Source organism: Hydra viridissima, unplaced genomic scaffold, assembly GCF_058129835.1.
Source record: "Hydra viridissima isolate aposymbiotic clone 2 unplaced genomic scaffold, HvirCarnegie_v1 scaffold_2, whole genome shotgun sequence".
In the NCBI taxonomy this organism is placed as follows: domain Eukaryota; kingdom Metazoa; phylum Cnidaria; class Hydrozoa; order Anthoathecata; family Hydridae; genus Hydra; species Hydra viridissima.
The window spans coordinates 15,635,415-15,658,361 of NW_028324301.1; the positions used below are offsets into that span (position 1 = coordinate 15,635,415).

The 22,947-nt window shown below is 31.1% G+C and overlaps 2 protein-coding genes across 6 annotated transcripts; one reads left to right on the forward strand and one right to left on the reverse strand.

Annotated features, from left to right (window-relative positions):
- Positions 1 to 3,448: 3,448 nt before the first annotated feature.
- On the reverse strand, positions 3,449 to 6,984 carry LOC145195930 (uncharacterized). Of its 2 annotated transcripts, none has more exons than XM_090077468.1 (4): positions 6,858 to 6,984; positions 5,390 to 5,792; positions 4,942 to 5,066; positions 3,449 to 4,860 (listed from the first exon to the last, which is right to left on the reverse strand). In XM_090077468.1, exons 2-4 carry the CDS (start codon positions 5,745 to 5,747, stop codon positions 4,471 to 4,473), a joined length of 873 nt encoding a protein of 290 aa, XP_089933594.1. In that variant the 5' UTR covers positions 5,748 to 5,792; positions 6,858 to 6,984; the 3' UTR covers positions 3,449 to 4,470. The 2 variants fall into 2 exon arrangements, with proteins under 2 accessions (XP_089933594.1, XP_089933593.1); XM_090077467.1 differs by lacking the exon at positions 6,858 to 6,984 and adding an exon at positions 6,370 to 6,502.
- On the forward strand, positions 3,753 to 13,439 carry LOC145195906 (uncharacterized). 4 transcript variants are annotated; one of them, XM_090077466.1, is made up of 8 exons: positions 3,753 to 3,868; positions 8,303 to 8,386; positions 8,607 to 9,107; positions 9,446 to 9,665; positions 9,811 to 10,069; positions 10,186 to 10,339; positions 12,144 to 12,337; positions 12,630 to 13,439. In XM_090077466.1, the coding sequence occupies exons 2-8, from the start codon at positions 8,329 to 8,331 to the stop codon at positions 13,065 to 13,067; spliced, it is 1,824 nt and encodes a 607-aa protein (XP_089933592.1). In that variant the 5' UTR covers positions 3,753 to 3,868; positions 8,303 to 8,328; the 3' UTR covers positions 13,068 to 13,439. The 4 variants fall into 4 exon arrangements, 3 of the variants coding, with proteins under 3 accessions (XP_089933592.1, XP_089933590.1, XP_079929565.2); XM_090077464.1 differs by lacking the exon at positions 3,753 to 3,868 and adding an exon at positions 6,552 to 6,751; XM_080073439.2 differs by lacking the exon at positions 3,753 to 3,868 and adding an exon at positions 7,685 to 7,807.
- The last annotated feature ends 9,508 nt before the right edge of the window (positions 13,440 to 22,947 follow it).

Below are 22,947 nucleotides of genomic sequence, written 5' to 3' on the forward strand. Positions count from 1 at the left end.
TACGTCTTGAGCCAACGAATCTGTTTCCTCCTCCAAGTTTGCAATGGCCGTTGGTTGATCCATGATTTTGTTGAGCCATTCATGATGATTGGTGTGGTTTTCAAAAAATTTGGAACCTATGCTTTGGAACAAGTACTTGTAGGTTTTATCATAGGTTCCAAATTTTTTGGATGCCACACCCTTGTAGTAAGGATTAAGGAGATGACCAACACCAAGAAACATGGTATGAGCACCAGCATTAGGAAACCTTTTATCAAGCTTGGCTGAAAAAGTTCTTAAAAAAGATTTCTTTGTGTCTGACAAATCATCTTAGACCAATTCAACCCTGTTGATGTGGTGCTGCAAATTGTGAAGACCACCAACAACGATGTGTAGAGTTGGCTTTTTATCTGCACTAAGTCTCTCAGATGTCTTTGCCAACAGTTTGAGAGTAGGCAACAGTTCCTCAAAGATTTTAAACTCCAATTCAGAGGGCACATGAGATGCAACATCTGCTGGGTCAATGCCTGGCCTTGCTATTATTGCCAAAAGAGGTTCTTTCATGTCAAAGACACTCTGCACACACATGTATGTAGAATTCCAGCGAGTGTTATTGGCAGTGATGAATTTTTTGTTGACCAACTCTGTAACATTTTCCTTTGAATCGGTTTCCATGGCAAGACGAATGTCCCTGTTCATAGCTGCAATTTCGGCCTTGATTCTTTCATTCGCCAAATGACTCTTGTGCGTCTTTTCTGCTAGCCTTTGAGCACAAGTGATTGCATGATCTACTGTTGTGGCTAATTAAAGACGCAATTAAGCAAGGAATTAAAGCATGGACGTAAAAGAGATAAACGTGCAACTTACTATTATAGATTAAACTCTTAGAATTAGTTTAAACTTTTATAGCATTTGTTTAATAAGACTGTTCAATTTAAAGTAATACTCACGTGTTTACAAATTACTAAAAAAATTACACCAAGGTAAAGGAAATTAGTTGTCGGCATGAACAGATTTTATCACTTTTTCAAGATGAACATTTGTAAATTTAGGAAATTTTTCGTGTAAACAAAGTCTGTCAAAGATAAAATAGACCTGAAAGGATAATTTTTAAATGACTAAAAAGTATATTGCGAAATAATAAAGAACTAAAATAAAATTTTTTGTCAAGATCTGGTTTAAATTCCTTGGTCCTTCATTCACCAGCTTTAAACTTAAGTATTATTAAAATATTTTTTGCGATATGCCGCCATTTTTTGCCTCGACTTCTCTATAAAATCCATAATATATATTCCATTGCGCATTGTTTTTTAGTATTTTCTAATGGGATTTTTTATAACTCATTTGAAAATGCAAAACCTTTTAAAAAGTTATTCAAATTTATAATTATTTTGAAAATTGTGGCCAATGCTATAAACATAAGTTTTTACCGTAAAAAGCGAAGAAAAAAAAAGTCCATTGCTATAAACATTCAAAAAATTCCGTTTTTAAGATAAAAACTTCGCTATTAAATCCAATACTATAAACGAACGAGAGAATCACTTTTTCAGATAAAAAATGCGTTTTTTCGAAAAAAAACTTCAGATAGATTTTTGATCTCTATTTCAGATATATTCTTCGTGATTTTTAGCGGCCATTCCTGGAACAACATTAGCTCTTCATAATCATTGAACATTCTTTGCTTGTGTTTTTATGTAGTTATTTAATAGATAAAACTGAAAAGAATTTTGGTAACTCCATAATAAACTAATTACTTAAAATCTGCATTTATTCAGTTTTTTCAGTTCCTTGTTGTGTTTCGTTAACAATGCATGCATGTATTTAACATTCCATACTTATTTATGTAGGTTTTCGATAGTATTTTTAGTTAAACAAATTTTTCATAATGTTTGACTAAAGAAAAGTATAAATAGTCGACAAATATGCTATATGATACACAAATACACAACAAAATAAAATTGTGTCTAAAGAACTTACAATGTTACTAGCAATAAAGATCAGAGAAAACAAAAAGGTTCTTCTTGGGAAGCTTAGTATGTTTTAATTAGCAAAACTATTTAAATAAAAATATGTATAATTACATTATATTATATATATATATATATAAAATATAGGTAAGCTTTTTTTAGGTATGATTCTAATTATAAAATAATATATTATTATAGAATATTTAGTGGAATATTTAGACAGCACAGTCTACTTAATAACTTATAAGATTTATTAAGTCGGCCTACTTAATAAAAATTAAAAAAAAATTTTTTATCAATAATGTATTACGGATAAAAAAATTGCGTGAATTTTAGTGACATACGTTTTATGCTTTATAGCAATGGCCGAAAAAAATACAAACAGCGATAAATTCTTCGAGTTTACGCATTTTTTTTGCGTAAAAATAATTTACTTTAAAAATTGCATTTTTACGAAAGATTTTTTTTTCTCGAAAAAAACTTCCAATTGTTTATAGCATTGGCCCCTGATATTTCATGTTTTCGTTTTTCATATTTCATATACTATTTCATTTATCATAAAAAGCGCATAATAACCCGCTAATTTTTGTCAAATAAAATTTAGTTTATACATACCGTGGTGTGACCTAAGCTTTAAGAAAGTCCTAATTTAAGAAATGACAAATTTCGTATATGTAAAAGAAACATTTGCGGAAAATAACTTTGTTGTTTTAACTTGATATCTAGTTAGATAAAAAAACTAAATTTTTTTTTCTAATTGTTAAGTTTATGTATACGAAGTTTGTCATTTCTTAATATAGGACTTTCTTACATCATAGGACTTTGTTAGGTCACACCACGGTTGCTGGTAAATTATATTATGTTAATATTAAATACTAAGTAAATCTTGAGTTTGCCATAAATTGGCTTTGCTAAATTCTTTAAAACTGTGACAAAATATTTTTCCTTTATTTTATTTATATTTATTTTATGCATAAGTTATTTATCCTTAACTGCATATATTTCTGTTATATAAGGGCTATAGTGTCTGATGGAGCGAGCCCAAATAGAAAATTCTATAATATTCATAAACTGGAAGACTGCAGCAATATAGTAAATGGAGTAGTTCACTAAACATGGAACCATTGTGCTCCAGGTAACTACAAAACTTGTTGATACTTTGTATTATTTATTATATCTCAAGTTAAACATGTACTAAAGTAGTTAAGTAAATGATCTCAATTTCTATATTATCATCAGCGTTATTTCTTAAAATATTAAGATTGTCTATCTATATAAAGTTAAGCTTAAAACTTGGTTCTATTGCCCCTGCATCATTCAAAGGCCGCCAAATAGTATTTTCTGAAATATTGAATTCCAATTCGCAAATTGTATCTCTGACACAAGCAAACGGATTCTTTTCACAAATTATAATCAGGATGAGGAGTACTTTTTCCGGTCGTATATAATCAGTCCTATGCACTCAGTTTTAACAGTTCCTTTGGTATTCATTAAGTAATCGATTTTGACTGCTTTTGACATTTTATACTTTTTACATAAATTACATGGTTAGTTTCAGCATTATAATCGTCAATAATTTTATTTGAAAAACTATTATATTTATTACGTACCATTCTATCATCTTTCAGCTATAATTTTATAATATATGTTTCTGATAAGCAAGGTTTGTGTTATTTTATGTAACATCAAAAAGTAATTATAATACTACTACGACTTCCTTAATTAAAAACCAGATTTAAAGTAAACAATTCATGATTCAATTGCAGTGCTGTTCTACAATTTAACGGTATTAAAATAAAAATTCCCTTTGTTTAAAAATATTACTATTTTTATACTGTTTTGTATTCATTTAAAAAACAGTTATACAAGGGTGAATAAAGCAGGAATATATTTCGCATTTATTAGCAAATAGTACAATAAAGGTTTTTATATTAAAATAGTTTTATAATCATTTTAAAACGCTTTGTTTCCTGATTATTAATTTATTTTAGAGTAACTTTGGAGGAAAAGGTATGTATGCATAGTTGCCAATTATAATTGATTATAAGAAAAATATATTGGCTCATATACATTACGTTTTAGAGGCATTTACTTATCGCCTGTAGCTAGAATATGTAAACTTTTCGTTCGCAAATAAACCAATCAAAAAATTCATTTTTTAAATTCAGCATAGAAATTCATAAAGAAATGGCAAGCTTTTTTCTTAAAACTTAAATTTATAAGATTTAAATTTGTAGAACAATATTACCTGCATACATAGCTCTGTTATGTTTTACTTTCATTAACACATCGCCAATACGGTTGAAATTTCTGTTAAAAGTTCACTTTTGCCGATACAACACTTATAGTACAAATGAAAAAGTCCAACATAAATACATATCTCACAATGCATTTAAATAGAGTTTTTAACAAGATTGTATTAGAAAAGAGAATTTATTACCCCTCACTTTAGAATCATTTAAGCTGCATTTAATACAAGTTCATTTAATTTTTGTTTGTTTTTATTACAAAAATGGCATTAAATTTAGTTTGGAAGTTTGGATTCTAACTTTTTGTTTATATTTTCTCGAACTGAGATGCTTTTATATATTGGTATTTTGCTTACTATTTTTGGCTCAACATGATTGTTTTCTAGTTTCCTTACAAAAGTATTTCTGCTCTTTGAAGTTACGTTAAGGTCGGGAACAATATTTTCTTCTATATTGTTTTTCAATTTAAAATTTTCTTGTGATACTTTGTCGTTGCCATCAGCTTCATCTTCGTCTTCATCATCATCTTCAATAAGCTTTCTAGTCATTGTTATAACCCCCAAAACACCTACCAAAACAGCTATGAAAGCGCACACAACAGCTCCAATCATGTTTTTAGTTTCTTTCCAGCTTTCTCTACGAGAGCGTATTAGGTCAAGATTATTCTAAATAAATATCATAGTTTGCACAAAATAAATTGCAATGAGTCAAATCAGATTAAAAGTCTAGAAAAATAAGTTTCTTACATCTACTAGTTCTCTTTCTTCGTTCCCAAAAATAGGTTCATTGTGTGGAAACGGACTCTCTGAAATTACTTCAGCAATTAGATTCTCCACTATAGCAGGCTCGCCTGTTTCGTCAGTAGATAAACCTATTTATGAAATAACTTATTCATTTGAAAATCTTTTTTTTAAAAAAAAACTGAGAAAATTATATAAATCTAAATTTTAATCTGGCAAAACGATGGATTATAGTTGTCTCTGTGCTTCTACTTCATGGGCTTGTGTTTAGGATATTGCTATAGTAATATCTATTTGAAATTTATTATGTAGAATATTTAGATATAACGAATATTTTCTCAATGAAATGATTCAGTTTTTTTGCTGCTGAACTTTCTTCTGATGAAAAAAAAATGATTAAGAGTTAAGAAAATGATTAAGAGTTATGAAAATGTTTTCGTGGGAAGTTTCTTACCCTGAAAAAGAACCTTTGGCTTGGCAACATAAGATATTTCCGTTCTCGTTCCTTTATCAAATGCACTTTTTGGTGCGCATGCTTCTATGCTATTGCATTTAACGGAATAACAAGCATTGTTACTAAAGAAAGCGACGTCACAACCGTTCATGTTACAACACTGTTTAATGCATGTTTTCATTGTAGAAATAGATTTGTTTGCTTTTAAAAATAAACCTGCATGATAACCTCCAGCTAAAGTCACGTTATAATCAATTTTACTTCGGTCACATTCTACACGTTCGCCAGCAGACTCGCTTATTTCCAAACATGTGACTTTGGTTACAAAAAATATTACAACTAATGAAAGACAACACATGGCATCTTGATCTTCACTTTAAGCATTCGAACAATGTTACACAATCTAGAAATGAAAGTAAATAATATTACAAAGTTGACCATTTTTCCAAAATATTCACAAAAAATTTGTAGATTTTTTGATAATTTTCAGAGGATTATTTATTTCAAATTTCTTTGAACTGAGATATGTGTTTTTGTAAGTTTTCTAAGATTTCAAAATGGCTGTTAATTTATCCAAAAAAAAAATTAAAGCAAATTTTAAATAGATGGAAAGATCTTGGGAGAGTGGATTTGTAACCTATACAAACAAAGTTTTCCATACAAATACGAACACACGCGCACAGAAATACACCCGGGCATGTACTAATGAACACACTGTATCCATATGGTGTGTGCATTAATATAATTCAACTGAACATATTATTGGGTTTTTATAATAGCTCAGATGTCACTTATCACAGTTTAAACCGCACAAAACACTGTTTATCTGAAAGAAGCTAAAAATAAAAAAAAATCCAAATTATTTCTTAATTATAGATAGATCATATTTTTATAGTTCGTTGGATGTTTAATCTATAGGCTTTGATTTATAGCGTATTTTAATGTTGCAAACGTTTAAAAGCTGAGCTAAAACTCCTTACCCTTCGAATAAATGTACAATTTCTTTTCCAAATCAAACATTGTTCTAAATTTTATTTTGCACAGCAGAGAAGAGCAAACGCGATTTTCAGTAACGCTTCGTTGCTTTTACTCATGACGTTACAATCATATGTCTCGATTACTACCAAACGTATCAAATGAAAATTTAGATGAAAATTGAGTTCTTCTAACATATACCTCTTTGATTCATCGAGCATTAACTGCAGGACTAATTTTCTTCAGCGCAACTCTTATTTTTTCTGCAGAGATCAATTTCGCTATTGAAATTATTTATTTTTAATTGCCGGTATTTAAACAAAAACTGTGACAAGCTTCAGCAACATTATACCTCAGTCATGGAGGTATGACAAAGCATATTCGAAGGTACTTTGTTTTATTCAGTCAGGAATTGAATTTTTTTTTTAGATGCCAATTATAAGGTGCGTTGCAAAAATGAAATTAAGAATAATTACAAAAATAATAGTTATACCATGTTCATAACAGTGCAAAGAATCTAGGAACAGTAAATCTTTTGATAAGACAAGAAGTTTGAACATTTAGTATCATACAATTTAAACTGCGACATTTATAAACAACTGCAAGTTCTAACATTTACAACCTTTTCACTTTTTATGAACTTTTCGGAGAAAATCGTAAAAAGGGTTTTAAACCTTATCTTAAGCTATTTATTGCACAAAGAGTCCTTTGTGGCTTTAGATTAGCGACAGAGATAGAATAATAAATGAGTGAGAATTATTCAAAAGTTTCCATGGATATTCATCGAATCTTTTAAAGGAAAACCTTTAACGCATGAAGATTGTGCAAACTTTGTTTTATTTGCCTTTTCATTCTTCTTTTAAATACGCTGGAGAAAATTCTATTTAGGATGGTTTAGAGATAAATTTCGATAAACGGTGTTTTTAAGTGTTAATTTCAAAAAATTTAGGTATAAATAGAGTCAAGTTTGAAAATTCTTAGTTTTTGCATAACGATTGTTCTAGCATCAAGAACTTTTAATTGATCATCATATCCTTCAACAAAATGAACTTGTAGTTTTTCTTTTATTACTTCAAAATTAATTAATCCTGCGTTTTCAATTTGGTCATGATTTGCTAAAGAAGTGAAAGTACTTTACATTGTTTTCTATCATTTTTGTCTTTTTTTCAAAAAAGTTTATACTCAAGGCACTAAAACCACAACGCTTCGCTCGAAATATTTACCTGTCTAAACTTAAAATACGCATTCGTTTAATTAACCAATGAAATATAGTATTCCTTAAGCAACCAATCAAACGACTTGACTCATTGAACGTGTGTAGCAGACTTCAAATGAGCCCAGTAATTCTAAAATGGCGAACGATTTTGAAAGTGGTGTCTTTAACTTAATATTTCAGTAGAAATAATCGCGTGCAACATAGTAATTTTCATGTTGGCGCGAACGGTAAGTAAACGTGTGATTTTTCTGAGCGTCAGAATTCCTTTAGTCTTATGTGTTAGAATTTTTCTCGATTAAACTTGTGGTAAGAAAAGGAAGGTTTTTGCATTTATGCAAACAACTATAAACTACTCTGCGTATAATTAGCTGCCTATTGTTCTTTTTGTTTGTTAAGTTAATTTACTTGAACGTATTGGGTTTACGTATATGAATAAATATTGGAACACATTGTGTTAAGAAGTACCTAACTTCCAACTTTGTAACTGATACAAAGCAGATTGAATGAATTTTGTCAAAGAAGCAGTTATTGTAATTCTCATAAATTTTGAAATATGCAAATAGATGGCATTTGTGACGGACCTCTATTTAATGCTATTCTATTAATCATAAAATAATTAAATTAATTTTTCAAATTATACATTACAAGTCGCTGATTTCATAACTACTTCAAATAATTGATTCAAATAATTATTTCTATTATATGCTTTGTTTTTATCTTAGACGATCAAAGATGCGTTTCATTGAAAATGGTTAAAATAATTTTCGTTATACTGATATTTACATTATCAAATGTTCTTGTTCGCGGTAAGGAGAAAATATTTATGAATATATAATTTTTTTTTTTTGTTTTTCTCTGATAAATATGCTTCCATTTCAATTTCTTATTCGTAACTACCTTTAGGAACTACTCTACATTGTATTTTAACTCTGTACCTTTTTTTTTTTTTACTTTTGAATTTCAGAAAATTCAAGGAGACTCAAAATGCTCGGGTCTTTTTATTTTCATTTTCAACTGTATTTTCAGGCAGCTTAATAACATCGTTATTAAGTATCTTCTCCTCAAGTTATGAAGACGTGCCGCCGGTTGCTCGTCATAAAAGAATAACTTCTGATAAAGGCAACTCCGATGTAGGGCTACAGCCGGGACTTCGCTTTCGTGATGAAGAACCCGGAGAAGATCCTGAGAAAGGGTTTGCGGAAATAATAAAAAATGCACAAACTTTAGAAAAAAAAAGTTTCAATAAAAAAGCCACTCGCAGCCTCGTAGAAAAATTTTCAGAGAATCTAACAAAAACAATTTTTATAGAGCAAAGAGCAACTTTAACAAAAAAAAACGAAGATGAGGAGGTCTCGAAAGTTCCTCATGGAAGAAACTTGCATCAAAGCGAAGAAAATGTTAATAGTAGAGAAGAGAAAGAAATGTCTTCGGTAACAACTTTATCGTCTCATGCTGTCCCTGCTGAAAAAACCATAGAAGAAGGCAGTGGAAGCGGTGAAGAAGAAGAAGATAGTCCTTTAACGGAAGGTGGCTTTCTAAATTACTAAGTATTAAAATACTAAAAGCGCCAATAGTTATCTTATATTCAAGAAGTTGTCTAATGAGACGTTTTTTTTTATAAGAATACTATATATGATATATATTTTTTTCATCTTATAGTACGCTAAGGCATTATTATAGTGGTTTCCCCCAGGCCCCGTACTTTTTGTAAAATATTTTTCTAACCAATTTTTAAAATATACTTCATACGCATTTCAGTGAAAAATATTTTTTTAGTCAAATTGTAAAGAAACTTAAAGTTATTTATAAATAACATTTAAATCTAATTGTTTATTTTAAGTTTTGTTCTTCTTTTGATGTTTCAGTGAGTACCTGGCCAAAAGGAACGTACGGACTTCCAAAGTCTATCTATGGCTGTCCAAACACGTACGGTTTTAGATGGAAAACGGGTTTTCGCTACCACGATACAGAAGATGATGGCACTGAAAATCAGCGCTCTGACTTTTTTCATTTGGCAGCTAACTTCTCCGAAGACGGGATAAGCCACGAGTTTTGTATCAAAGACGAACCCGAAGGAGAAGGAAAGTAAGATAACTTTGATATCGAAAATTTTCATGGAAAAGTTTCGGAAAAGAAAATACCGAAGCAATTAAAATGTACAACGTTGCAAACAATTCTGAAATTTTCTATGCTAAATAAATTTGCCATTGTTTCTTTATTATATCTTTAGTTGGCCAGTCGGCAAATATTGCATCTATAAACGAGGTCCAGCTTGTCCTTCCAATCTCAAGGAAGGTTTTGTCATTTGGGATGACGAGAATACTGATAATCAAAACGATAAAGGCGGTGCATTGCCCGAAGGCCAGTACACAGATGACACAAAAATATTCTTTTGTTGCAGCACCGCTGGAAATACAGAAACGCAAATTTCATTACCTGCTAAAAAGCCATTTTTTCTATTTGCATATGAATCAATAAAATGCCAAAGGGTATAACATTAAAAAGCCATTATAACGTCAATTTTTCATAACGTATTTGTTACACTTAAAAGTCTAAGTTTTTTATTCTAATCGAGGAAATTATTCGTTGAATTCTTTTTTGTAAGGTCTTAAACATGAAGTCAACAAGCGAGTTCATTAAATTCGATGATGAAGATCACGGAAACACAGATTATGAAGGTGGGGTTTATCCTTACGGCATCCACAAGTTTCAAAAAGATCACATGTTATTTTTATGCTATTATGAACCAAGCAAACGCGGTATGTTCTTTTTATCAATTAGTTTAAAGTTTTGAGAGAAATTAAAAAAATTTGTATTTTTCTGTTTCAAAAACTTTAATGTTAAAAAGGAGTTAATGCTTCCGTTTTTCACTCAAGCGACAAAATCAATAATAAAACTCAGATTAATCAATTTGTCTATAATTTTATGGTAAACAATTTACTTCCCTTTTGTACTTCAAAAATCCAAAAGTAAAAGTAACGAAGATTATCGCAAAACTGTTTTTGTATTTAAAAAAACGTGATTGAGAAATTATAGCTTTTAGATTTTAAAGAGTTAAACTTCTATAAAAAAGAGTGTGTGATGTTGAGAGAAACTCCAAAAATTTGATAATTGTGAGAAAACAAATATTAGCTTTGTAGTTCCAAACAAATATTAGCTTTGTAGCTAAATATTAGCTCCCATACAGCTTAATCACATGCACTGTTAGTGTTTTCATTGGAAAGCTCTAAATTTTTTAAAATTTAAGCAACAAAATGTATTAAGTTCTGCATATATAATTTCTTCTCAGTTATATTCTTCTTAAATTGTATTTAAGAAAAATATAACTGAGAAAAAATTATATATGCAGAACTCGATTGCAATCAATTGTCACTGTAGGGCAGAAGTCTGCAAAACTTCCTCAAACTATATGCAAAATTTTAGTTTTTATGTACTGTTAATTATAAATGCATATAATGTAAAAATATAAAAGATATTTCACGCATGTTAAAGTTTGAAATATGATCGGAAAATTGTTAGTATATACTAAGAAATAAAATTTACGATCTTATTTAAAGCTTTAATATCCTTAATTTATTTATTACATTATGACGATGATAATAAAAGATAGCAACTATTATTAAAAATTCGCGTCTGCATTTTATCCCCGTTTTATTTCATTCGTAACTTACAACAATAATAGTATTAGAAATGTCGTTGTCAGAGTGTGTTCATAAAATATATAATCACAAAATCTTCTGAAAAGACAGCAAAAAGCAAAAACTTTGAACATGATTAGAGGAGGAGGAACAAGAACATCTAAGAATAAAAATAAAAAAAATCATTTACCAAAAAAGTGCTAAATAAAGAAACCAATATAGATTTAATGAACAGACTTTTATTTTATTCCCATCCATTAATTCCCATCCATTTGTTCCTATCCATTAATTCCCATCCATTTGTTCCCATCCATTTATTCCTATCCATTTATTCACATCCATTTATTCACATCCATTTGTTCCCATCCATTTATTCCTATCCATTTATTCACATCCATTTATTCCCATTTATTTATTGCCACTTTTAGAAAAGGAAGCTTAAAAACTTCCATCTAGTGTCTTAATGATTGATGTTGATCTACTGTCTTGTTTTTATTGAATGGAATAGATATACATAAAGTTTACATAAATTGTAAAATACATCTTGATGTTTTAATGATTAAAACTATTAGCTATAAGATGTTTATGCTTTTCATTGAGCTTTGATTACAGTGTTAACATTTTTACATACAACTTTATTTCATTCCAATCGCCTCTTTATTTTTAATAAAATGCTTTTGTTATGCAACAAATAACTTCATTTTAACATTTATAAATCTATAGAGTATTAAGACTAAATTAAAAAGGTTTTTTCTAGAAAATTCAGACCTAATGTAATATAGACTGCATTTATTTGCGAACCATTAGATAAAGTTTCGGACCTAATGTAATATAGACTGCATTTATTTGCGAACCATTAGATGAAGTTTTTCATTTTATCTTGACGTCATTAAAAAAGTACTCTTTTTTTATCAATTTGATTTAGTTGTTTCTTACAATGCCGAGCCTTCTCTTCTCGCGAATTTGGAGGAAGAAGATTCCCGAAATAATGCGGAACTTGATCAGGAGACTGTGCGACAGAGTGAAGAAATGATGAAAGCATTTTTAAAAGCTACAGGAGGAGAAGAAGATAGCTCCGCCAAAAAAGAGCGTACTAAAACTATTATTAAAACAATTAAGGTAAAAGAAGTTTTCTAATCACTAATTATTATAATTTAAGGACAATTTTTCTAAACTCGATTAATCAGCGTTCCTTTTTATCATTTAAATCTTTCTAGTTAAGCATTAAAAAAAAAACATTTAAAAAATTTTTTAGCTATTAAAATGTTTAAAAATAATAAACCAATAAAATAAAAAGTAAAGACGAATACTTTGAATGACGGCTTGTTTACCGAAGGCTGCAACTTGTTTTTAACTCGTTGATTCTTGAGAAACACAAATAAATGTTTTAATGTTTTACATGTCATTTTAGGTACCAGTTAGTGGGAAAACGAGTCCTTTCGCTGTGATAATTGGTATTGTGTTAGGAAGCTTAGTAATTGGAGTAACAATAATAATAATAGTACGTTTAGTTTTTGTCAAAGAAAATGTTGGTGTATTACAAAAAAATTTATGTAAAGAACACATGTCTCCAGACACTAAACCAGTGATTTTAGTTGAAAAGAGTGAGTCTAACCATCCTCATTGTGTCAATCAAGATGATAATGATAGCGACAGCGAACACGGGAGCGTTTCTGTTTACACGGACAACGAAGACCATTGGTCCGATTTTGAATGCGACGAAGAACTCGTTGAAGATCAACTTCTTCCTGATTCAGAACTGAAATCAGGTTTAGAGCTTCTCTTTCTCAAACAACAAAGACATTATTGGAATCACAAAAGAAGACATGAGCGAGGCAACGACTCTTAGCGTAATGCTTTATAAAGATTATGTTTAACATTTTGTGAATTTTCCCGATTAACTAAATTCTAAACTGTTTCAGATTTAACTTAAAACCTTGCCAAGCATTTTTCATTAGTTTTGTCGTGTGTTTTTGTATATTAGTTTTTCAAAAAAAAACTATTCGTTGAAGACTTCAAAATGTCATTTTAAAAACAGGATAAAATTGTTTTTCTTTTTACTTGTTCTCACGTGATTTAGTTGTATAAATCTAACCTCTTAAAACTTAATCTTTCAAGATAAATTAAATAGAAAATAGAAAAAATGCTGTTTTATTTTTACTTAATGTGTAAATACTTTTTGAAAAACTTTGTATACTAGAATATAAAACCTGTTACTGTGTAGAGAGTTTTTTTTTTTATTGGTTGTCCTTAAAATGATCACTTGAAATGATAGATCACTTAAAATGATAGATCAACCAAAATGATAGATCATCCAAAATAATAGATCATCCAAAATGATAAATCACCCAAAATGATAGATCACCCAAAATGATAAATCACCCAAAATGATAGATCACCCAAAATGATAGATCACCCAAAATGATAGATCACTTCATTGGAACATAGATTTTTAAACATTTAGGTTAAAAATATTAATTATTCAAATAGTTTAAATGAAAATTGTAAAGTTCGCAAAAAGTAGCTCAGTTATCAAAAGGTTAGAACTTTGGGGAGGGAGAACGAAAGAAACTATTGACATAATCTTTAAGTTTTAGCTAACTCAAAAATATAACATAGTTGGTTAAAGAAAAATGCGAGAAGAGAAGTACAAAACACCAAGGGAAAAAACATGTACAATTACTAGGGTGGTCCTTAATTTTCAAATTTGATTTTTGTACAGGGCACCCTTGAATTTTGTTTATATGCATGCATAAAAAATTCACAAAAAAAATCAGCTAAATCTGAAAACATTTAGAGATCCCTACCACATACATAATAGTTAAGTATCATGTGGGGTTCCGTGGCTGCATGTCACTAGTTGTTATGCTGGTGAACTCTTTCACTGCACACTATACCGCCTGCATAATTTATCAATATGATGTTACTTATTTATTGTTAAATTATCCAGAATGCATTTCACCAGCTGTCAGCCATTTGTAATCAGACACTGACAGACACTCAATATAACAATAATATTTGATGAATCTGAATTAGTGACTACTGACTCTCTCAGGGAAATTTCCGTAACAACTGACCTAGTGGATACTGGATCAAAAGTGAGTGTTTTCTTTGTTTATTTTTGCTTAAATATTAATTTGCCAAATTATATTGATTTAACAATGAATTATTATAAAACAGACAGAATGACCGATCCGCTGTGCTAAATCCATTTTAAATTGTTAATTAATATCAATTGCCTGAGTGCCATAGTATCGAACTTGACTTTTCATTCATGCACATAATTGTGTATTTTATTTATTGGTTTTAGACCTTGTCAGAGTTTTCATATGTCATTGTTGTTTATTTATATTGCATGACATAAATTTGTTAGTTAGTTTTCTGAGCTCTATAAGTTTTTGTTAGAAATTACATATAATTTGAATAATTAAATTGGATGGTAACAAATAAAATTTATTATTTTAAGGGAGATGGCCAATGCTTGCTGTAGGACTTCGAAACCAACTACAAGACGAGAAACTGAGTTGTGGCTGATAGGCCAAATGTCTGAAATTCTCAGCTCTACAAAGTTACCGTCAAAGAAGGAAGTCATGGCACTTTTCTTCTGTTACAAAGAGGCCACCAAACAGACCGTTCGTGAAGCATCACATTCAACAACTAATGACGTTCTTGAAGTGTGGGCTAAAGCCCGCATCCCGACACGGTTGAAGAAACACGTTGTTTAAAAAGTTGAATGTCTGTTCCATGAATATGACAAACTGAAAAAAAATAAGGAAAATAAAGCAAAGCGCTCTGAAAGTCTACTGAAGAAGGAAGAAGAATGGAAGGATGGCTTAGAGAGTCTTTTTGACATTGCTCATGCGGACGCCATGAAGATGATTAGCATGCAGGAGGACAGGGAGTTCCTGTTAGCTCAGCGTGAGGCGGGACGACGTGGTAAGATGGGAAGTGTTGAAAAAGCCATGGCCAAAAGAGAAAGAGATGTTCACAGTAGAGAAGAAAACTTCAAGAGAAGAAAAGAGAGAGAAGAACAGGACAGAGTGGCCAGAGAGGAGAAAGCTATTCTTCAGAATTCCGAAAGCAAACAGGAGTCTGGTAATGATAATGAAGCATTTGGTGAGCCATCAGTAACCACAACTTCAAAGAGAACTAAACGTAAACGTGGCACACACAAAATAATGAATGACAAGTTAGCAGTATGTCTGGATATGGCAAAGCTCAGTGATAGAAATGCTGCACTAGTCCTGACTCCAGCACTGCAGCACCTCGGTCATGACCCAGCAGAGTTTAATATCAATCAATCGTCCATTCGAAGAGAAAAGATGAAATGTAGGCAGAGAATGGCAGAGAACTTGAAAGCAGAATTCAAGCCAACAGTTCCTCTAACAATACACTGGGATGGGAAATTGCTGGAAGATATCAGTAGCAAAAAAATTGTGGACCGGCTCCCAATCCTCGTGTCTGGACTAGGAGTTGACCAACTTCTTTGTGTACCGAAGCTGCCATCTGGAACTGGAGAAGCTGCAGCAACAGCTGTTTATGATGTAACTGTAGCGTGGGGCATAGCTGATAAAGTCAAGTGCGTGTGCTTCGACACTACTTCCGTCAATAGTGGTCCAAGAAATGATGCTTCCATCCTACTGGAGCAGAAGTTTGACAAAGATTTGCTCTGGTTTGCTTGCCGTCATCACATTTTATAAATAGTCTTAGAGGCAACGGTTACTCTTTCTCTTTCAAAGGGTCCAGACATTATGATTTTTAAAAGGTTTCAAAGCAGTTGGGAAATCATTGACCGGTCAAACTTTCAGGCATCTAGTTCGAATGACATCGTGCACAGTGCCGTTTCCAGTGTTGCAAATGAAATTATTGCATTTGCTGAAAACCAACTGCAACAGTTTCGGCCTCGTGATGATTATCGCGAACTGCTAGAGCTGACAATAATGTTTCTGGGAGGCGTTCCATCTCAAGGATGCTCATTCAAAGCTCCGGCAGGACTGCATTGAGCCAGATGGATGGCCAAGGCTATTTATTCATTGAAAATATGGATGCTGAGAAGCCAGTTCAAGATGACAAAGAAAGAAGAGAAGGGAATAGCAGACGTGTGTCTTTTCACAGTGACTCTGTATGTCAAGGCCTGGTTTAGAACGCCGTCAGCGCCATCTTCGCCTCGTGTTGATCTCGAGCTTATCAAGGCGATCGACAAATACAAGGCACAGAATCAAGCAGTCTCTCAGATCGCAATGAAGAAAATTTTAGGACATTTGTGGTACTTGTCAGAAGAACTGATTGCATTGGCTTTCTTTGATGACGAAGTCTCCGATGACACTAAACGTCTGATGGTCAGTGCCCTGCAAGCACCGGGTGCAGAATATCCTTTGAAGAGGATAACTGTTGATCCTACGCTGGTGAGCTCCAAGAACTTGGAAGACTTTGTCACCGAGAGCAGTCGTAGATTCTTCACCATCACTGGTCTACCGTCAACTTTCCTCAACAAAGATGTGAAGCTCTGGTCTGCAGATGCTGACTATCAGTTGGCGAAGAACACTGTCAGTAGTATGAGAGTTGTGAATGACATAGCAGAACGTGGAGTTGCCTTAATGGACGAATACAACAAGCTGCACACAAACGATGAGGAGCAGAAACAGTGCCTTCTCTTAATTGTAAAGAAGTACCGCCAGCGATTTCCTGATCGATCGAAGACTAACTAGACGGTTACAATGGACTAACTAGACGGTTTTTATCACTTTGACAGTCTCAACACAGAAGGACATTAATAATTACAATATGTAACACTGTAACAGTTGTTTAAATGTGCTTCAATAAAGCAATGTTGTGCTCTGTGATCATATTTGTCCTAATCATTCATATTGTAGAATACTGAGCATATGAGCCTTCTGTGAGCACTTTTATAGATATAAACTCTGCGGTAGAGACCCCTAAAATGTATTTTTTTCAAATAAAATTTTCAGTACAATTATTTTTTCATAAACGTCAACCATTGAAGGGGGTGCCCCGTCAGAAAACTGAAGAAAATTTTTTTTGTAATGAATAAGGACCACCCTAACAATTACATGAAAAACTAATCAATCCTACTGTTAAAGTTTATAAGTATTTTCGCAATAACGACCAGATATTCAATATTCACTGATAAATGGTAATAGTTCAATTAGTAAGGCAAGCGATAATTCTGTAATTACATAATAATTTTTACAAAAAAGTCGAGACCAACTCTAATAAAAAGATAACTGGTAAAACATGTTTCGATTTTGAAAATAAAACTAATTATTTATGTTAGAACAACATTCAACATATAAGAAACGTCGGTGAACATTTCGAACAAAAAGAAATAGAAAGAAAGGAGGATGGAGGCTAGAAGATTTTTCAGAAGATTGATAGAAGATTTTTATAGCAGAATTGGTAGGAAACCTTTTGGGAGAATTTTAAAATAAAATTTTTGAAAAAAAAAAAAAAAAAATTTTGAAAAATGAGTTAAAGAAAAAGAAGAGAAGGAATATTTTCGAAGGAAAATGAAGATTTTAAAGTGAGAATCATTTTAATATAGAAAGATAGTTTGGGATTTAAGCCCAAATTTGGTAAGAAAATAATTTTAAGTGAATTTTGGTTGCATATCATTATCTGTATTTTAAAATAATGATTTTTTTTTTCACTATTAATTGTTATCTGTATTTGTAAATATTTCAATTGAGCAATTATTATTTCATAACTGTTATTCAATAGGTTAAAACCCAAGAAAACATCAACAAGCTATCAACAAGCTAAAACCAAAAAATCATTAACAGATTAAAACCAGTACCAGCTACTGGCCCTATTACCCAAAGTTCCTAAATATTTTTATCAGCAATCATAATTGGCTATCGAGAATGTTTCGATTTGCAAATGCAATAAAAATGTGGCAATTAGAAGTTGTGTTTTTGCCGTGTTTTTTTTTAAAGCAAGCTGTGTTTTAAACATAACAATTAGTTTTCAATTATTTTCTGGTTATTACACGAAATAATTGTATGTAATTAAGGAATCCGTCATCCTATTAAAAAAAAATTACTGATGATGTAAACGTAGTCAAGTCAAGCATCTAGACCACATTCATATTATCAGTCATCTTAAATATAAAATTTCACATCAACCTTCAAGTTCTTTCGTTAAATTCGATATTCATTCAGTAAATTTATTTTTTTTCATTTCAAGTTAATGAACTGTATGGGCCAATCTTGGATATAGTAAGATTTATTACGTACAAGTGAAAACGTTAAGTAGTACCGCGCGGTGTATTCTCGCTTAATTAATAGTTTCCTCATAGTTAATACAATGGATTTTGGGGCTGTTATAAAAAACCTTCTGAGAAATAAAAAAGTAGAAAACTCTGGAAATTTAGTTGTTAGAATGTTGAAATATTTAATGACGTTAAACACCACAGTGCTGTAATTAATTGCGGTTTTTTTAGTTTTTTTCTGTCAAATTATCTTATCTCCAAAATATCTTTTGACGACAGCCTCCAGTGGCTTCCGCCTCCCCGATGGCAACAACCTTTAAAACATTTTGCCCCCAATAAATATTCTAGCGGCGGCCGCCAATGGGGAGGCGTAAATCTCTGGAGCCGGAAGCCAGAACGTTATATGGACAAAAAAATTTTTGGGAGGCGGCCGCCTATGGCTCCCACCTTCCAAAAAAGTTCATCTTTTAGCAGAATGTTATCTTCCTCTTCAGGAGGATACAGAATTTTCAGAGACCGCCGATCCGATACTGTTTATCGGATTGTCGGATTGCGCATCGAACTCTGTTTGCTGATTGGTTCAAATTATTTACGGATTGATTTGATCCGTTGCCGTGCCTTAGTGTTGGAAGTGCCACAAGTTCCACTTGTTCGATGCTGGTGTAACTTTCTTTATCTGTGGACATCTCCTCTTCTTTCCTCTTTCTTGTGCTTGTTCAAAATCTGAGTCTTTAGAGACAACCTCATCAAAAATGTCTGGAATTGTTGATTATTCCTTGTCTTTCCTTTTTAATTGTTGATATAAATTCAAGTGGACTCTTTTCAAATGGTTCTTTAAAGGACTTGTGGTGCTTTCATTGACTAAGTATGTTTTGTCACAGGCCTTGTTGAAGAATTCCCAAATATTAGATGGCTGAGACATCTGAAAAGAAAAAAAGAAATAACATAAAAATCAAACAAATTGGATTGCTATTCGGATTAAGTTTGCAAGATCGGATGGGACTAATATTTCGGATTATTTATCGAATTTAAAATCCACAAAAATGGACCGGACTTTTATTACGGATTATTTTTCGGATTAAAAATCCGAAAACACGGATCGAATAACATTTTCGGTTTACGGACATTTTATTGAAATATTTGCCTCAACATTTCCTTAATATTTGCCTTAATAAAACACAAAAATTCAGTTCGAAAAATTCTTAACTTTTAAATCAAAATAATGTAATAATGGCTTACCGTAATAGATGTAAGTAAAAAATAGTAGACTTGTTGATTTATTGAACGAATTGTAAAAAATAAACCCACTTAAATAAAAAAGAAACCCAATTTATATGACGCACACGTAATAAAAATGTAATTTTTTTGGACCGCACGTTTTAATGGCGCGTCACCACGGAATGCGATTGATATAATTCGTAAGCGAATTAAAGTTAAATTGATTAGTAAAAATTTTTCGGATTAATAATCCAAACATCAAACAGAATCCGCAAAATAAAAATTCGCTGATAGTTTGTAAATTAATTTTTGGATTACGGTTTGTAAAATATTTAACGAACGGACTGTTATAATTAAGCGTCTGCGTCTCGTTATTTTTTTTAACCGAGACGAGACGAGACGATTCTAAAAGCTTTGTCCCGATTAGCGATAAAAATCGAGACAATTTTCAATTTTCACTCGAAATCCGGAAACAAAGCTTTATAAAAATTAATGCAACTGAAATCAGGGGGAAAAAAAATTGAAATATATTGGAAGAAGAGGATAAATATGTGTCCAAGGGCTAAGTTTCTGATCATTTAATATTGTTTACCGCTGAGGTCAGTATTCACTTCAAATCCAAGAGTTTGTTTCACACTCATATTTAAGGGAAAAGTTATCCAAAGTGTCTAACAATAGAGCATGATGTTCAATACCTAAATCTTTTATTTTTTCTCTTTTCCTTTGCTCTCAAAGGACCACCCATTGGGGTTTTCCAGAACCAAAATGGCTACTTTTATTGGTCATAAGATTTTCTTGAAGCCATTGATATTCTTTTTTATAAAAGAATCATAATTTCTACCAAATTGTTTTAGTTTTTTTTCTTCACTTTTGAAATAAATCTATCTAAAGTAGCATTAATTTATGTTCTCCTTGCTAATTTCTTCAGTTTTATTTGATTTCGTTAAGTAAATCCTTCCAAAATCGTAGTTTATCCACTCCTAATTCACGTAGATTCGGGATAAGATCTAATTTTTTTTTTGTTGTTGTTTTTAAAATCATTAATATATATCAGAAACATTTTTGAGTACGTTATGTCATTTTTTTACTTTACACTGTTTAACATTTTATGTTATAGCTTCTTTGATAATTATCACATTACGTTCCCTATGTTTAAGTAAATAATGTTACTTGTATATTACAGGAAATACTGAAGTTGTTAAGTAAAGCTATTGCAAATATCTAGCACTTCTTGAATAGTAAATTATTAGTCAAATAAAAACATTTTAGCAAACTTCTAAGTAGCATATGATGACAAAAGTATGTTTCTTGAAACTATATTTCATATGTTGAAATAAGTCATACAAGTAAAAAACTCAAATTCAAAAAATACAAATATCAATAAGTCCATAAAAACCTTGTTTTCCGCCATTTTCGTTTATTTTGATATATTAAACCACTGTTAAAAAATGGCGGATGACAAGGTTTTTATGGGTTCAATGACATTTGTATTTCTTCAAAAAATATATAAAGTTAAAAGATTATCTTAAAAGTAAATATAGACTTTAATTTAGATTAAAAGTTCTCCATTTTTACTAAATAAAAATCTCTCATTTTTTAGATTTCTTTGAAAATAATATTAAAATTATTAACTTCTTTTAACCATAAAATGTAAAATATAAGTTTTATGAAAAAACTGTTTTTACTTTTTAAATAAATGATCATTCTAATGTAATATTATTTAATTAGGGGAACTATATTTATCAAAAAATTGTGAGGGGTTTAGCGCCATTTTTTTTTTGTTTTGAGTCACTGTGCGTGATTTCTGGCTGGCAAAACAAACTTGGTTGGCAAAAAATTTTCTTCACTGCGAAAGCGCGAGTTAGATATCTAGTTAATATAATTGATCTGTCTCGTAACGTTTCGTAATTATCCGGGACACAGTTTTTAAATTCCGAGAAAAAATTTATGTCCCGATTTATAACTTTATTCCGGGACAATAATTTCCTTTGTCTCATTTTTTTTCCGGGAAATTTCTCGTCTCTTTACGCTTTTCCCGGTTATTTTCGAAAATAATATTCCGAGACGTAGACCTTAGTTATAATACGCAAAATAAGTCGAATTGACTTTTTATAGATTCTGCGAACCAAATTGCCGGTGCCAAAGAATTTTATTTAAAGAAGGTAGTGAGGGAGGTTGGTGTAAAACTAAAAAGTACTGATTATTATTGTAAAAATATAATTTTCATTTATTTTAGGTAACGGAGAAGATTTTTTAATTCAAAAAAGATAAATATAGAAAATTTCTTACGGAAAGGGCATCATCTGCGCATTACTTAAAAAAAGCCGTCAGATCGTATTAAGTTTTGGTAGTATTCAGTCTGTGATTACATATTGGTAGTATTCACTCTGTGATTACATATCAGTTACTTTATTATACTAATACCAAACTTTTTATAAAAAGGTTCGTTTCGGAGGTAGTCATTTTCCATGAAACACATAATTTAAACATTGGAAAGATGTTGCATTATGCCAACCAACAAACGCTACCAGTTTGATAGTTAGCATAATCCAGGGTCTTCAAATGTTAACAGCCTACAAAATACAAATTCACAAAAAAATACTTTGATGTAGTTAACGAAAAAAATCTGAAATATAAATCCAATAAAAAGCTGCGAATCTTTTTATTGAATTTATGTTTACGATAGCGACAAAACTTAGTCTTAGATCTATATTTACGACCGCGACGAAACTTTGCCTTAATTTTCAAATAAATCGCTACGCCTATATTCCCGGCTTAAATTAAAGTTTTCGTAATTGATATTTTTTAAAGATTTTCAAGTTTTTAAAGAGTGATATAAATTTTTTAACTCTACTGAATGTAGACATGGAAATATATTCTTCTAATGAAGATATTGAGGTGTCAAAGGCAACAATAACTCCTCCTCAGTGTAATCTGAAAAAAATGATTTTAAACATTTAACATCAACAAAAATCCAACCGCCAAAAAAAAATTTAATCGATATTTTGCAGCTAGAACTTTAAAGCAATTAGGACACGTCGGTGCTATCGTCATTATGTGTTTTCCATGACAGCTATGCTTTTCATTTTTGTGAGTGAAACGTTTATTACAGGAAAACAATCTCATTTATTTCCAAATGTTTCTTAGCAACATACTTCTACATAAATACTTCATACTATGACCTCCTTGTTATCAATTCACATCTGAATTAAGGCCTTATATATTCTGGAAGCTGAAGATGATATAGAAGATGCCATAAGAATCTTTCTTTCCTAGATTTTAA